The following is a 17,218-nucleotide window of genomic DNA, read 5'->3' on the forward strand; positions in this document are numbered from 1 at the left end:
CAGCTGTGTATCTTATAACTGGTATTGCCCAGGTATTTATGGCCTTGATTGTATTTCCACCATTCAATTTAGATTTCAAAATTTTCCTAACTCTGTTGGTGTACTCTCGCCTGACAATAGTTTTTACTTCTCCATGCTTGATGTTATCCAACTGCAGAATGCCTAAGTATTTGTAGGCTTCATTTTCTTTGCATTTAATTAGTTGGCCATTGGGCATTTCAATTCCCTCAGATGCAGTGATTTTGCCCCTTTTTATGGATACAGTGGCGCATTTTTCCATGCCAAACTGCATTGAAATATCGGTGCTGAATACTCGGACTGTATTTGTCAATGATTGGATTTCTATTTCGATTTTGGCCTTAAATTATTATTATTATTATTATTATTATTATTATTATTATTATTATTATTATTATTATTATTATTATTATTATACAATTGTATCACAGCGGCCAGTTGTTTCGCCGGATTTGGCATTGGTTACTAATCGGGCCCCACCCAGGGGCCTAGGAGGTCGTAACGTATTTTTGTAATATGCGTGCCGATCCAAGCAGTGCGGCTTTTTGCATTTGAATTATTTCAAATGCTTTATTATTATTATTATTATTATTATTATTATTATTAATCTCTCAAGAAACTTTACGATGCCTGATTGTAGCACTACAGTATTTTGCTGCTTGCACTGGCGAAGCGAGACGCTACCAAGAATGCAGCCTGGTTCTCTTCTGAGAAAGGGGAAAAGGTTTGCAAAGAAAAAGCTTCAAAATGATCCTCAGCTTCAAGTTTATAGAGGAAGAAGGAAACCTCTACATAAGGAAAGTGAATCCTGTTGACCACATAATGTGTCTTGTGGGATGGAAAGGAGAAATCCCTCGCCTACTATTAAAAAAAACCCTCTTAGGAAGCCAAGTTCCAGCACTTAACATTTTCTGCTTCTACCATATCTGACTTGCAAAACCCCACACGACCACGAGAGGGTGCTCAAAGAATACAGGAACCTCTCGTCCTTCCGCCCTCTGGTGGCTAGCTGGAGTTTTGCAGTTTGATCCTGAACCTCGACTTATAACCGTTTGTGTAATGACCGCACAAAATGAAAACAGCGCTGAGAAAAGTAACTTGCAACTGGTCCTCACTTCAGAACAGCGGCAAAAATAGTCCTAAAATCAGACACGTCTCACTTAATAACTGTCCTGCTGAACAGTGGAAATTCTGGCTCTAGATGTGTCCACTACTCCTTGTAGTATCGAGATGACTGGAAATACAACCCCCGGTTGTTGTCATAAGTCAAGGACTAGCTGTCCTCTTCAAGCTTGCTTTGAAGAAACATCTTGAATAGGTTTTCCATGGTAGCAAACTGTTTAGAATAGAATAACAGAGTTGGAAGGGACTTTGGAGGTCTTCTAGTCCAACCCCCTACCTAAGCAGGAAACCCTACACCACTTCAGAGAAATGGTTGCCCAATCTCTTCTTAAAAACCTCCAGTGTTGGAGCATTTACAACTTCTGGAGGCAAGTTGTTCCACTGGTTAATTGTTCTAACTGTCAGGAATTTCCTCCTTGGCTCTAAGTTGCTTCTCTCCTTGATTAGTTTCCACCCATTGCTTCTTGTTCTCCCCTCAGGTGCCTTGGAGAATAGCTTGACTCCCTCTTCTTTGGGGCAGCCCCTGAGATATCGGAAGACTGCTATCATGTCTCCCCTGGTCCTTCTTCTCATCAAACTAGACATACGCAATTCCAGCAACTGGTTCTTCATAAGTTTTAGCCTCCAGTCTCCAGCGTGACTTCAACTCTCAAATGAAGTCCCACTGGTGTGGATAACGGTTGGTTTTAAGGCCTCAGTCCATCAGACTTTGCCCAAAACTGGAAAAACGGGGAAATTCCACAAGAAGAGGAAGTAAGAAGGAAAATTCTGATTTGTCCTGAAATGGATAAATTGACGTGGGAATTGAATCAGAATATTCTAAGATCTGGGATAAATTTTATCGATGGTTGGAACAAAACAAAAATAAGCCATGACTTATAGAACGGAGATGAGAATTAAGTATGAAATCGTAACAGTGGAAATATATAAGACAAGAACAGAACAATATGGAGGGAAATAACGATATCTTTACATTTGTAAATACTGAAGAGACCAACGGTAAATGAACACGGTGGTTATAATATTTAACTTTATATTCTAATAGGCATGGCAAAGATATTTCCAGGACGGTTACCCTGCGTGCAACGTTTTTAATGTGTGCTTAATGAATAAATAAAAACTTGAAAAAGAAAAAAGAGCTCAGTCAATCATTTGCTCTACCTAAACCGAGATCGGTTTCTTGCAGGGATGAATCGTGCAATGAATAGGAAACGGATCAGCCCCCCTCCCTCCGCCCCCACGTTTGCAGCTATGATTCTATATAAAGCGTGCTGGCGCAGGAAGCATATACAGTAGAGCAGTAGATCTATTTTTCCTGTTATTATGAGTCAGAATTCGTATCGCTTCGGCTGCATTAGAAACCCTGAAGAAATAACACTCTGATGGCGTCTTCGAATCCAGTGGTCTCCAACCTTGTCAACTTTAAGACCTGTGGACTTCAACTCTCAGAGTTCCTCAGCCAGCAAAGCTGGCTGAGGAACTCTGGGAGTTGAAGTCCACAGGTCTTAAAGTTGCCAAGGTTGGAGACCACTGTTCTAACCCCTTTTTTTTTTCTACTGAGATTCTTTCTGTTGAAAGAAACTTGTGTGTGTCCTTTCTATGGAAGTTCAGTTTTGGAAGAATTCGCCTCCTGGGACCTATTTAGCCATCCTATTTCTAGAGCTGCCCATCTCAAACAATGTTCTGACCGAGGCTTCCCGAGAGCATGAAGCCAACTCCTGGTCCCGACAAAGACCCCTTTGATTAATTGACTCTGCTCATTCACCTCCAGCAAAGTCTTTCAAGGGAGGATTTACAGTCACAGACCTTCTCTGGCTTGGAGAGCGGCCAGGCCGATCTCTGCAAAACTTGGCAAGGAGTCTCGGAGAGTCACGAAACAATTAAGCGAACTAATAGTCTCCTGTAAACTCCACTCCCCCTTTGCTCCTCTTTTATGTCCTCTGGGAGGGGCCATTCATCGTCCACCTGTGGCCTTATTCCCAAGTCGACCCCTCTTCTTTAGCTGTTCCCTTTCGTCTGGCAACTCTGTGCATGCGCACACTGGGAACAGGCTCCAGCTGTTCCTCTGCCTCACTTATATCTGACTCCAAAGGCAGCTGATAACTGGCATAGGGCTCTGGCCCCCTCTCTGCTTCTGACACAGAGCCCTCGGCAGAGCCTTCCACAGACTCCAGGACTGGCCCAGGTTCCTCCCCAACTCCTCACTGTCCGAATCTGCTGGCCGCTGGCGAGCCACAGTAAACAAGTGCTTTTGGACACTGGACGGTCATAACTAGCCCTAACCAGCCCTGTGGAGCTTGAGGAGATCCGGAGAAACAGACCCTGTGCTAGGCAAAAGGTTGGACTAGAAGACCTCCAAGGTGCCTTCCAAGCCTATGGTTCTATGGTTCTCCTATTATAATTTCCATACACAACCCAGGATGGGGTCTCCTAGAAGAGATGGATTCCATGGTGTCCATAATAAATGGGTCATAGAATCATGGGATGCACGTACGAGGTCTACTAGTCCATCCATCAGTTCAGTGCAGAAATAGACACGCGGCCATTTCTCAACCTTGGGAACTTTGAGATTGGTGGACTTCAACTCCCAAAACGTGGCACGACAAAACCGCGCTCGTCAAAATAGCTGTGATAAAACCGCGTCGCTAAAGCCGCGACGTCATCACCGCGCGTCATCACCGCCACAACAACAGCGCGGCGACAGAAAGCCGATTTAAATTAAGGTTAGGATTAGGTTTAGGGGTTAGGTTTAGGGTTAGGTTTAGGGTGCTGAGTGCTTCGGAAGGCGCGGATTTGCCCTCCGCCCTTATGTCAGCGCGGTAAGGTCACATTTGCTTTAGCGATTCGGACGGCACGGATTAGGGTTCACGCTTATGTCTCCGCGGATAAGGGCTTCGCGGTATTGTGGTGGAACCCTCCCAAAATTCCGCCAGCCAGCACGGGCCGAAAAACATCCATAGGAATACAACTGTTTCACTTAATAACTGCCTCATTCACTTAACAATTGTGGTATTCACTTAACAACCTGCACAAAACAGTCACAAAATCAGCCCCCGTCATCACATAAGCGCGTCAAATTATGATGATCATGACTTATGATGGAAATTCAACTGAAAGCCACCACAAAGAATCTTATCAAGAATTAGATCAAGGGTAGTAGCTGTTGCCAATCCTGGGTCCTATGTTCTATCAACCCCTAGATACAAGTCCTAACCATCAATTAATAACATTGACTTTTAATATAAAACGAAGAAATAATTGCTTTTCACGTGACACCAAAATGGGCTTACTTGATTTCGCTTTGGCCTCCTGCTTTCCGGGCGATCTGAACCAGCTCCTTCCCGTAACGTTCTTCAGCCTGGGCCCTGTGAAATACAATCCCATCTTTATTTGCCACTCTAACCATACTGGGCTTCCCATCTGTTTCTAAACTCCATCCTCCCCGTGGTGTCTAATGAACAAATTTGAGAGTTGACTAGGCGAGGTCTCAAAACTGTAGAAGGTGGCAAGAGAAGAACTTGGACGGTGGCCTTCTTGACAAGAAGGGTCACCTTCTTTGGAGGACATGGTGGGATGGAGCAGAAGATGAACCGAACCTTCTCTGATGCCTTCTGCTTGATCCATATTATGTGCTCACGTGAGCTTCATATTCAGTGTTGCTAATGGGTTAGGGTCTTCGCTGCCTTCCCCACCAAGTTTCCTTAGAGGAAGGTTTGCAGGAAACACAACTCCACAGTTGTGTCTCGGTAGATGCTGAAGCCACCTAAGATGTTTGTCTTCTAGGAAAACAGGTACCACTGGAAGGTTGGGTGTGTTTTTTTTTTTCATGCAACTTGATTACTTCTCAAGAAGTTCTCAAGAAGATTGTGATCTCAACAGTGGGCTAAAAATCTAACCATCATCATCATCATCATCATCTCTAGAGATTTGAAAAGTGTGAGATGGAGGAAGGCAGAAAGCTTACATTTGTCCTCTCTCCTCATTTGCAACTTTCATCTTCCGAGGGGAGATCCTTTGGTCTGGATCGAAAGTGATCTACTGCTTGCAAAGTGTGTCCTCCACCCTGGTCTTCTCATCCCCGTCCCTCTAAGGGAGCCACTGGATCCAAAGGTCTTCGAATTGCTCTGAGATGCCTCCTCCCACCCTCCTCCTCCTCCTCCTCCTTCCTCTCCACAACATTTTCAGCCCACTAAATCCCAAGACAAAGGCAGCTTTTCCACCCGGTTTCAGAAATCTTTACTCACAGCTTCTAAAATAGCTCTGGTGAGGAGCAAATCCCAGGTCGCTTTAGACTCTGAGGTGATTCATTTGTTTTCCATACAACCCCCGAATATGTGATAATCTAGACATAGACTTCTTCAAATCTGAAGACGTTTTATAAGATATGGGACTTGTTTTATCGGTGGCTAAGGGAAAAAAAAACTTTGGAAATGAAAAATGATACACTTATGCCTTAATTGAAAAAAGTAAATGATGATATAATTATGCTGTGAAATAATCTAACAATGATACAATGAAGTATTAATATAAGGTCTGGTGATATAATGTATAAGGTTAAGAACTTACTATAATGATATTTCGCTGCTGATAAAGCAATTCTAATGGGGGAACAAATGAAAACTGGTATATATAGGCAGCGACGCCTTGTTGAATAATGAAGGAATAAGATCTCTGTTTGAAGGTATGAAATGCAAGGTTAACAATGAATAGAAGTATACTTTCTGGGGGAAAATAATGCTAATGTTAACTGAATATATATTGTAGAATGAAAATGAGGCCTTTAGTTATATTAGATGAAATATCTGAGACGGTAAATATTATTTGAAGATGCAGATGTTAAAACAACTGTAACCAAACGACATGCTGCATGTGATGATGTTTTTTTTCCCCTTCTTTTTTGGACTTTTTTGTCCTTTTTGTCTTTTTTGTCCTTTTTGGCTTCCCCCTCCTTCCCCCCACTTTTTTTTAAACCCTAGCTTATTGTGGTGCTTATTAAATATACAACAGAGAGATATGGGATGTATAAACGTAGTAGGGATGCACCTGTGATCAAATGACATATTGTATGTGATGATGGGGTTTCCCCCCCCCTTTTTTTTTCTTCTCCTTTTCCCATTGTTGTCTATGTAATAAAAAATAAAAAATAAATATGAAAAAAAAATCTGAAGACGTCTGAGGAACGTCTTCAAATCCAGGACTTAGCAGATATAACAGATTAACAGATGAGTTGGAAGGGACCTTGTGGGTCATCTAGTCCAACCCCCCGCCCAAGCAGGAGACCCTACACCATTTCTGACCGATGGCAGTCCAGTCTCTTCTTGAAATCTTCCAGTGATGACGCTCCCACAACTTCTGAAGGCAACTTCTCTTCCATGGGTCGATTGTTCTCACTGTCAGGAAATTCCTCCTTGTTTCCAGGTTGAATCTCTCCTTGGTCACTTTCCATCCATTCTTCCTTGTCTGGCCTTCGGGTGCTTTGGAAAACAGCTTGACCCCCCCGCCCTCCTCTCTGTGGCAGCCCCCCAAATATTGGAAGACTGCTCTTATGTCTCCCCTGGTCCTTCTCTTATTTAGATAGTCCTCAACTTACAACCACAAGGTGGGGGGGGGGAGCAGAATTTCTGGCAGTGTGATGAACAGTATTTTGCTTAACAATGTTGGCCAAAAAAAGTGAAAACCCAGGCGGGACTCACTTAAAAAAAACCCTCCTTGTTTAGCAACGGAAATTCTGGTTCCCGTTGTGTAAATCAAGGACTATATTGTAATTTATTTATTTATTTGTTAAATAAATCTAATATCAAGATGATTGGGAAAACACCTGCCAGGATATGGCAGCTGGCATCCAGTGTCCATATAGATGAGGAGTCTTGGAAGTTTAAATCCCACCAAAGGAGAAGAACCAACTGGGGGAATCCGATTGACATCCGTAGGAGCAAAAACCCCAAAGCGCTTTCGAAGCCTTCTTGCAACTCCCAACTCCCATTGTTTCCCTCCCTCCTTCCTACGCTTTGCATTTACCTCTGCTTGATCAAATCTTCCACGTCTTTGCACATTTTCCTTCCATCCAGCAAACGCTGAAGGAGCGCTTCGTACCCGGAATGAAGAGTGAATTCTTTGCACTAGGGGGAAGAAAGAAAAAAAAGAACAATGGAAGATCCATCAGCTCTCACCATTCTACCGCCTTCCCCTTGTTTGAGATGAGCAGAATCATCCCTCAGAGACCCTCTTAGTCACTGCTGGCCCCCTCTGATCAATGCCAAGGGACAGAAGATCCTGCCTGTGTCCTCCAAGCCCAGATCATCCGAGCACGATTTCTGCAACTCCCTAGTTTCCATCTTTGGATCTAAACCTATCGACAGTGCAAACAACCAATTCAATTCCAAGTAGATTAAAGCTCATGAGCCAAGATCCAGAGAATTCCCTTAATGCAACCTACTTTGGTCCCTGGTGTCTCCAGAGTCTCAACGTTGGTACCTTTAAGATGGGTGGACTACAACTCCCAGAATTCCCCATCCAAATATTTCCTAGCCACCATTCCAAGAGAAACACCAGATCAAAGGAAATCAAGATCAGCCTGATTTTGCCAAGAAGCACGAAAAGAAGACCCCCATTCCCCCTCAAAAAAATACCTACAGGTGCCTTTGCCATCCGTACGTTGGCCTGCAGAAAATCTGGAGCCTTCTCCACCCCGAGGGTTGCGTGAGAGTGCCGTTACACACCAGCCAGGCTGGAGAACTCGCCGTTCAGACGTGGGTCAAAGAAATGTGACTTCTTCACCCAACTGTCTTTCAAGGCTGCTTTGGGCTGGTTGAGTCACCAACATCAAGTCAAGGGTTGAACAGCAGCCTTTTTCCAGGACAAGAGTCATCCTGACCTTTGGGAATTTAGGACTGTGCAAAGCTAACTTCTTCTGAATCGGGTGTGTCGCTCATCTAGACCCTTCTGGATCTCTGGACTTGATCTCTAGGGAAAGAGATCTGGCCAAGAGGTTTTCTCAGCACCTTCAGGGGGTCAGTGACTAAATGTGGGGGGTCCTCTGCTGACCCCCATGTTTAAAATCACAGGGCTCTATCAGCCTCCTCCTCCAACTGTGCCTACTAAGCCACTCCACTGGAAAGTGTGGTTGACAGGCTTTTTGCATCCAAATGGGGAGAAATGAATCCGTGGCACGACAAAACCGTGGTCCACTAAAGCGCACCCGATTAAAGCGCATCGCTGATGTCATCAGCAGCGCGACAACCACCACCGCGGAGAAAAAAGGGCGCTTTAAAAAGTGCTTTTAAAGCAAGCCGATTCACGGAAAGGTAAGGGTTAGGTTTAGGTTTAGGTTTAGGGTTAGGGTTAGGGTTAGGTTAAGGGTTAGGGTTAGGGTTACGTTAAGCGTTAGGGTTAGGTTTAGGGTTAGGTTAAGGGTTAGCGTTAGGTTTAGCGTTAGGTTAAGGGTTAGGTTTAGGGTTAGGTTTAGGGTTAGGTTAAGGGTTAGGTTTAGGGTTAGGTTTAGGGTTAGGTTTGGGGGGGGTTAGGTTTAGGTTTACACGTTAATTTTAGCTTTACCGCTCACAGCGTGCTTTTTTCGTCGCGCTGTGATGACATCAGGTACGCGGTTTCGTCGAGCGCGCTTTAGTCGGCCGCGGTTTTGTGGTGGAACCAAATGAATCATCTTGAATCTGGTGGATCTGTGCACAGAGATTTGCATTACAGTTTCCTATTTTATATTTTTTCATATGTTTTGATATATGTGTATGTATGTATGTATGTATGTATGTATGTAGAGAGGGGGAGAGAGGGGGGGAGAGAGAGAAGGGAGAGAGAGAGAGAGGGAGGGAGGGAGGGGGGAGGGAGGGAGAGAGAGAGAGAGAGAGAGAGAGAGAGAGATCACCAGCCATCAAGAGGTTTAAAACTGCTCTCCTAACAGCCTCTCCATCATTTCCATTTGACACCAAGCACGTGGTCAGCCAAAGTTGGGATTCCACCCCCAACAGGATGGACAATTTCTGACCCCTGGGGTAATTCTTTATGCCCCCCTAGAGTCTCCCTTTACCAATATTGACAGTGTGATTAAGTCTATGCAGGTATCAGATGTGAAGTTCGACTCAGATTCATCTTCCCTATGGATTTGTTTGATAGATAGCGCTGTAGAAAGAAAGAGAGAGGGGAAGAAGAGAGGAAAGATGATGTATATATGTATGTATGTATGTATGTATGTATGTATGTATGTATGTATGTATGTGAAAAACAATAGAGCATGACAGAAGGTGATAGCTGGCTGGCCGGCCAGGTGGATGGATGGATGGATGGATGGATGGATGGATAGTGGGTAAATGGATGGATGGGTGGGTGGGTGAGTTGGTAGGTGAGTGGGTGGGTGGATGGATGGATGGATTTGATGGTTAGATGGATAGGTGGGTGGGTGGGTGGGTGGGTGGATAGATGGATGGATGGATGGATGGATGGATGGATAGATGGATGGATGGATGGATAGATGGATGGATGGATGGTTAGATGGATGGATGGATGGATGGATGGATGGATGGATAGATAGATGGATGGCTGGTTAGATGGATAGGTGGATGGGTGGATAGATGAATGGATAGATGGATGAATGGATGGTAAGATGGATAGGTGGGTGGGTAGATAGATGGATGGATAGATGGATAGATGGATGGATAGATGGATGGATAGATGGATGGATAGATGGATGAATGGATGGTTAGATGGATAGGTGGATGGGTGGATAGATAGATGGATGAATGAATGGATGGTTAGATGGATAGATGGGTGAGTGGATGGATGGATGGATGGATGGATGGATGGATGGATGGATGGATGGATGGATGAATGGATGGGTGGGTGGGTGGGTGGGTGGGTGGGTGGATGGTTAGATGGATAAGTGGGTGGTTGGGTGGGTGGATAGATGGATGGGTGGATAGATGGATGGGTGGATAGATAGATGGATAGATGGATGAATGAATGAATGGATGGTTAGATGGATAGGTGGGTGAGTGGATGGATGGATGGATGGATGGATGGGTGGGTGGGTGGGTGGGTGGGTGGATGGTTAGATGGATAAGTGGGTGGTTGGGTGGGTGGATAGATGGATGGGTGGATAGATGGATGGATAGATGGATGAATGGATGGTTAGATGGATAGGTGGATGGGTGGATAGATAGATGGATAGATGGATGAATGAATGAATGGATGGTTAGATGGATAGGTGGGTGAGTGGATGGATGGATGGATGGATGGATGGATGGATGGATGGATGGGTGGGTGGGTGGGTGGATGGTTAGATGGATAAGTGGGTGGTTGGGTGGGTGGATAGATGGATGGGTGGATGGATAGATGGATGATTGGGCAGGCAGGCAGACAAGTTGATAGATGATAGGTAATTGATAGATAGATGAAAATGGATGGATGGATGGATAGACAGATGGACTGAATAAATAGACCAGTGTTTATAAACCTTAGGAACTTTTAAGATGTATAAACTTCAACTTCTAAAAATGGCTGGCTGGGGAATTCTGGGAGTTGGAACTCCACAGATCTTAAAGTTCTCAAGGTGGAGAAAGACTGAGATAGACCATCCAGTAGGTCAGAAGAGACAGAGAGAGAGAGAGAGAGAGAGATGAAAATGAGGAGGGGGGGAGATCACAGGCAGGACTAACCCACCAACCACCAAAAGTACCCCCCCCCCGGTGAACGCCCTCTTCTTTCGGCTTAAGTCTTCCTCACCCCCTCCAACGGTCCAAATTCAAGGCTTCTGCCTCTCACGAACCCTTCCCATCCCCTCAAGAGCAGCGCCTCCCTCTCCTTCTCACTATTAAACCAAGGCAACCCCCCCCCTCCCACCCCCAGCCGCTTCTAGGCAAACCACAAGGGCTGCCTGGAACTGCAACTGCCAGGCCTCATTGGGGCGGTTTCCTGCCCTCCTACGCTTCACAAGCGGCAGTCTTAAATAGGCACAGGTTTGATGTCGAAGGAGAGCCTCAACTCCCTGGGGGGGGGGGGGGGAATGTGAGAAATATATATATATATATATGGAAGTGTGCCTTCTCCCGGGTCTTCTGCAAACAATTTGCCGTCTCCACATCACTCAAACATTGACTGCCCTGGTGCTTGTTCCGGTTTTTTTTTCTTTTGTTTTTGCAATTCTCCGAATTTTGCAATACTCTGCTTCAAACGTAGATCAAAATGCATATTTTCACAGGCAAACCAGACCTAAGGTGTGTGTGTTTTAGCTAGGGATGAATGCAGTGGTGAAATTCACTTTTTTTAAAAAACTATCGGTTCTGTGGGCGTGGCTTGGTGGGCGTGGCAGGGGAAGGATACTGCAAAATTTCCATTCCCTACATACTCCAGGGGAAGGATACTGCAAAATCTCCATTCCCTCCCAAATCCAGGGGAAGGATACTGCAAAATCTCCATTCCCTCCCCACTCCAGGGGAAGGATACTGCAAAATCTCCATTCCCTACATACTCCAGGGGAAGGATACTGCAAAATCTCCATTCCCTCCTCACTCCAGGGGAAGGATACTGCAAAATCTCCATTCCCTCCCCACTCCAGGGGAAGGATACTGCAAAATCTCCATTCCCTCCCCGCTCCAGGGGAAGGATACTGCAAAATCCCCATTCCCTCCCCGCTCCAGGAGGATACTGTAAAATCCCCAATCCCTCCTCACTCCAGGGGAAGGATACTGCAAAATCCCCATTCCCTCCCCACTCCAGGGGAAGGATACTGCAAAATCCCCATTCCCTCCCCACTCCAGGGGAAGGATACTGTAAAATCCCCAATCCCTCCTCACTCCAGGAGAAGGATACTACAAAATCCCCATTCCCTCCTCACTCCAGGAGAAGGATACTGCAAAATCTCCATTCTCGCCCCACTCTGGGGCCAGCCAGAGGTGGCATTTGCCAGTTCTCCGAACTATTCAAAATTTCCGCTACCGGTTCTCCAGAAACGGTCAAAACCTGCTGGATTTCACCCCTGGAAGAATGCCTACTCTGATCTCACTTTCTCTCACCACCTCATTTTCCTGGGATTTCCCCCCTCCCCTAGGTTTAGGGTTAGGTTAAGGGTTAGGATTAGGTTTAGGGTTAGGTTAAGGGTTAGGATTAGGTTTAGGGTTAGGTTTAGGATTAGGTTTAGGGGGGTTAGGTTTAGGTTTAGGGGTTAATTTTAGGTTTAGGGTTTACAGCGTGCTTCTGTCTCCGCGCTGTTGTCGCCCTGTTGATGACGTCAGCGACGCGGTTTAGTCGGGCGCGGTTTAGTCGAGCGCGGTTTTGTCGGTGAACCGAAATATACAAACCCCCCCCCCAATGCACTCTGATATATTGAGAAATATGCATGTGTTACATAGAGAGAGGGGGCCTCTACGAAAATCAGGCCCCGTAAACTAATCCCTGTATCTTTTATTATTATTATTTTTTTTCAGAGAAAATGCTGATGTCCTTAGGAATGTTGAAAGGCCAGGCAAAGGAAGAAAGTGAAAGGGAAAGGCAGCAAATCAGGTAATTTAATGTAATTTATCTAACAAATTGACTTTTGGTAAAACTGGTGTATGTATGTATGTATGTATGTATGTATGTATGTATGTATGTGTATCTTCGTCTGTATGTATGCATGTGTTGGTATCAAAGAAGGAAGGAGCATTGCGTATATTTGCCACCTTGAGTTATTTATAATAAATAAATATAAATAATTAAGCCTGGGGGTAAACAAAACGTACATGAATAGAAGGATGTTCATTTGCATCCATGTATATGTCCGTAGCTTTTGCAAAATCCTGCATGCTTTTGAGTAAAGTAATCAGTTGTGTATCCCACTTCGGGCACAGCACAAAACTCTCATTTTTAAAGTGGAAAACCCATCCTGCAAAATTCTTTTTTTTTTAAATGCAAATAATGCACATTTTAGAAACCAAAGCACGCCAAAAGGTGGATAAGGGATAAAGGATGGGATAAGGATAAGGATAAAACCACACCCTTTGCCCTTTTAGAAACTGCTGACGCAGAAACGGAGGAGGCAGGTGAGTGAAAACCGGCAAAACTCACATCGACCGTTCCCTGACGGGGGGGGGGGGGGGGAAGCATTGCCCCGTTTTTATCTAGAATTAAGTGATGGGTGGAAGGATCCAGAACCAGCTGAAGCCTGGCCAGCTAGTTTTCACAAAACCGCCAAGTCAGCAAAATATGAACTAAAAAAAAAGCCCATCAGCAATTCATAAAGTCTTACTCAGATATCTCCTTCTGCCTTTAGCGTGCTCCATTTATGAGAAGGCTACAGGCCACCCATCAACCAGTTTTGTAAGGCCGGTGTGGCTAACAGCCACCACTGAAGCATGCTTTCACCAGAATTAAACTCAACGTGGTGGACACAGCCTTGTCCTCAACTGGCGGAGATTAACAGAGTTACAGAGTTGGAAGGGACCTTGTAGGTCATCTAGTCCAACCCGCTGTCTAAGCAGGAGACCCTACACCATTTCTGATAAATGGCAGTCCAGTCTCTTCTTGAAAGCCTCCAGTGATGAAGCTCCCACAACTTCCGAAGGCAACTTCTGTTCCATGGGTTGATTGTTTTCACTGTCAGGAAATTCCTCCTTATTTCTAGGTTGAATCTCTCCTTGGTCACTTTCCATCTATTATTCCTTGTATGTCCTTCAGGTGTTTTGGAGAATAGCTTGACCCCCTCCTCCTCTCTTGGCAGCTCTTCAAATATTGGAAGACTGCTATCATGTCTCCCCTGGTCCTTCTCTTCACTAGACTAGCCAGGCCCAGTTCCTGCAACTGTTTTAGCCTCCAGTCCTCTCATCATCCTGGTTGCTCTTCTCTGCACGCTTTCTAGAGTCTCTTGACCAAAGGTGTCCTCTCTCAACAGACCACCAAGGAACCTCAGGTGTGAAGGTGAGTCTTGGCAGGTTGGTGTAGACCTGAAAGATCCTGAGATCCAACACCGAGGGTTCGACGTTGCTTCATCCACACCACCTCCATCTCCTTTTGCGTCTTGGCGGAAGCTTCTAGGTTATGGTCAACGCCCAAGCGTCGACCGAACGTAGACTTTGTGCGGGCCGGGCACAAGGACTCATCCATGCACTTTCAAGGATCTCTCCAAGGTCCAGAAATTAGATGGCGCCCAGCATCCAGCAGCTGGAGAAGGACCTCTTCCCTCAAAGCCTTTTCCAGAGACATTTCGTCTGAAGTCTTGTAACCACCCAGACATTTTGCAACCTCCGGGGGTGAGGCCCCCGAGAGCCAGGGTGTGGCCCAACGTTTGCATCATACCTTTCCAGTTTGCATAAACCAGCAGCCCGCATGGCTGGGCTAAACCTCTGGGTCTGCCCTAGCATTTTTTACTGAAGATAGGCAGAATTCCAGTTGAACTCCTCTTTTTAAAAAAAGAAAAAATAATATTCAGCTCTGCTTTGGGAGGGAGACTAAACCAGCCTTTTGCCTTGGAGAAATAAAGCAATAAGTGGAATTTTTTTTTTAAAAGCCACCCCATGAGTAGGGAAGGGAAAGGAGGATTTTTTCAGTGCTTAACCCCGTCTTCTTTTCTTTAAAGCGTGGCGATTGGAGTTTTGGGGTTTCCAGTTGAGAGCCCCCCCAACCAGCTCTGTTCAATTTGCCCCCCCCGAATGAACCGTAACATCCCCCCCAACCCCCCCAAAAAAAATCTCCCATGGAAAGGACTGGGCCAGCTGTTGGCAAAAATTTACCACCTCTGGAAGTCAGAAGGCAATAATTCGTTGGCACTTACCCAGAAGGCATCCTTAAACTGCAGGTGCGTCATCTCTGGCTGGTTGGATCTGTAGGGAGAAGCTGTATGAAAGGAGTTCAGCTACTGGGGGGTGTGTGTGTGTGCGTGCGTGCACACGCTCTGGAGAGAAGTCTTCTTTAGAACTTAGCTTGTTCTGCGATGGTTTTAAGGAAGCTGAGACAGGGTTGCTTGCTGCTGAAAAACGCAAAGCACACCCCAGACCTCAGAGCTCTCTCCCTTCCCCTTGCCCCACCTCTCTGGGGCTGATGTCAAACTCCTTTCGCTTCGGGCCAAGAAGTGCTGCCTTTCACCAATGTGTGGAAGTGCAGGCGTTGTCGCCATCCTCTGGGTGCAAACGAGCCACTTCCTTCCAACCCTGTTGAGAGTGACGCTCCAGAAGGCGAAAGGGAGGTAATTTGGACGTCAGGTGGAGGAACTCCGCAGAGGGCCTCCTCCAGGGGGGTTGGAGGTTACCTTTGTGGACCACCGAAAGAAGCACAGCAACAGGTGTGTAAGGGGTGTGTGCTGGAAACCTTTTGCACTTCTTGCATGTGTGTCTACGGGAAAAAGGCGCAGGGTTTGGTGGCGTGACGGGCTCAGAACTGGTGCAAGAACGGAAGGATTTTTTTTCACCCCTCCGTCGAGCGAAGGAAATGCACAGCTCGCGCCTGGGTGTGTGTGTGCAGGTTTCGGTTGTGCGCTGCATCTGTGCCACATGAGTGGCAGCGTTTTTGGGGCAAGGGCAAATAGGCTTGCAGGACAGCATAGCCCCCCCCCTCTGAATTTTGGCTCATGCGTTGGTCCCAAATCATTTGTGGGTTGCCCCGAAGGGGGAGAGACAATAGTTTGCTTAGGAGAACAAAGTATGAAAGTTAAACTGGCTGCATTTCCTCTGCGGCAGGAAGTAAAGGGGGGGTTACGGAGTGAGTTGCCCAGCTAACGTAAAGACATTTATCTGTAGAATAGAGTTGAGTGGAGTGGGGTAGGGTAGGATAAAATAGAAGAAAGAAGAATAGAATGGAAGAAAGAATAGAAGAAGAAAGCATAGAATGGAATAGAATAATATGAAAGAAAATAGAAGAAAGAATAATAGAATAGAAGAAAGAAGAAAGAATAGAATAATAGAAGAATGGAAGAAAGAATAGAATAGAAGAAGCATAGAATGGAATAGAATATGAAAGAAAATAGAAAAAGAATAATAGAATAGAATAGAAGAACAGAAGAAGAAATAATAGAATAATAGAAGAATGGAAGAAAGAATAGAATAGAAGAAGAAAGCATAGAATGGAATAGAATAGAATATGAAAGAAAATAGAAAAAGAAGAAGAGAAGAGAAGAGAAGAATAGAAGAAGAAATAATAGAATAATAGAATGGAAGAATAGAAGAAAGCATAGAATGGAATAGAATAGAATAATATGAATGAAATAGAAGAAAGAAGAATAGAAGAGAAGAGAAGAATAGAATAGAAGAAAGAATAAAAGAATGGAAGAATAGAATAGAAGAAGAAAGCATAGAATGGAATAGAATATGAAAGAAAATAGAAAAAGAAGAATAGAAGAATAGAAGAAGAAATAATAGAATAATAGAATGGGAGAATAGGAGAATGGAAGAAAGAATAGAAGAAAGCATAGAATGGAATAGAATAGAATAATATGAATGAAATAGAAGAAAGAAGAAGAGAAGAGAAGAATGGAAGAAAGAATAAAAGAATGGAAGAAAGAATAGAAGAATATGAAAGAAAATAGAAGAAAAAATTAGAATAGAATAGAAGAATAGAATAGAGTAGAAGAAAGAATGGAATGGAATGGAATAGTTGGAAGGAACATGACCTCCGGGACATTGCAAACCCGTCGTAAATACAAGTCAGCGGCCAAGCATCTGAATTTTTGAACGCTAGGCTGTGCGGATGCTGCGACAGTCGTTAAGTGTGAAAAAAAGGGGTCGTAAGTCACGTCGTTTCAGGGACGCTCGAAGTTACAAGTCGAGAACTACCTGGAGCAACATTTCAAATGTAAAACCTCTTTTTCTTAAAAAAAAAAAAAAAAAGGCAGAGGAGGAAAACTTTCAATGGCACCTGCCGGGGAAAATCAATAAATAAAAGGCAGGGTGATTTTTTAGAGAGAGAAAAAGGGCCCTTTGGCCAGCCAGGCCATAGAAATCCGGATGCTGGGAGGATTCCAGGCACAATCAATGGCTCTATTCAGCCATGAACCGAGACGGGGGAGGGAAGGGGGGGTGCTTTTCTGCCAGCCTCCCCTGGAATGAGGAACTGGAGGCTGAGGGGCGTTGTGTTTTTCCCCCCACATTACAGCTGTATGCAAATG

At 44.9% G+C, this 17,218-nt stretch overlaps 1 protein-coding gene across 1 annotated transcript in view; it reads right to left on the reverse strand.

The window, feature by feature from the left end:
• The window catches only part of PSTPIP1 (proline-serine-threonine phosphatase interacting protein 1), a 31,392-nt gene extending 15,451 nt beyond the window's left edge, over positions 1 to 15,941 (reverse strand). The window contains exons 1-3 of the mRNA XM_032232478.1: positions 14,894 to 15,941; positions 7,159 to 7,259; positions 4,431 to 4,505 (exon numbers count right to left, since the gene is read on the reverse strand). Of these exons, the coding sequence (XP_032088369.1) occupies positions 4,431 to 4,505; positions 7,159 to 7,259; positions 14,894 to 14,926 (209 nt within the window). The 5' untranslated portion in view covers positions 14,927 to 15,941. The remainder of the gene's footprint in view (positions 1 to 4,430; positions 4,506 to 7,158; positions 7,260 to 14,893) is intronic.
• Positions 15,942 to 17,218: the final 1,277 nt, after the last annotated feature.

This window comes from Thamnophis elegans, chromosome 16 (genome assembly GCF_009769535.1).
Source record: "Thamnophis elegans isolate rThaEle1 chromosome 16, rThaEle1.pri, whole genome shotgun sequence".
In the NCBI taxonomy this organism is placed as follows: domain Eukaryota; kingdom Metazoa; phylum Chordata; class Lepidosauria; order Squamata; family Colubridae; genus Thamnophis; species Thamnophis elegans.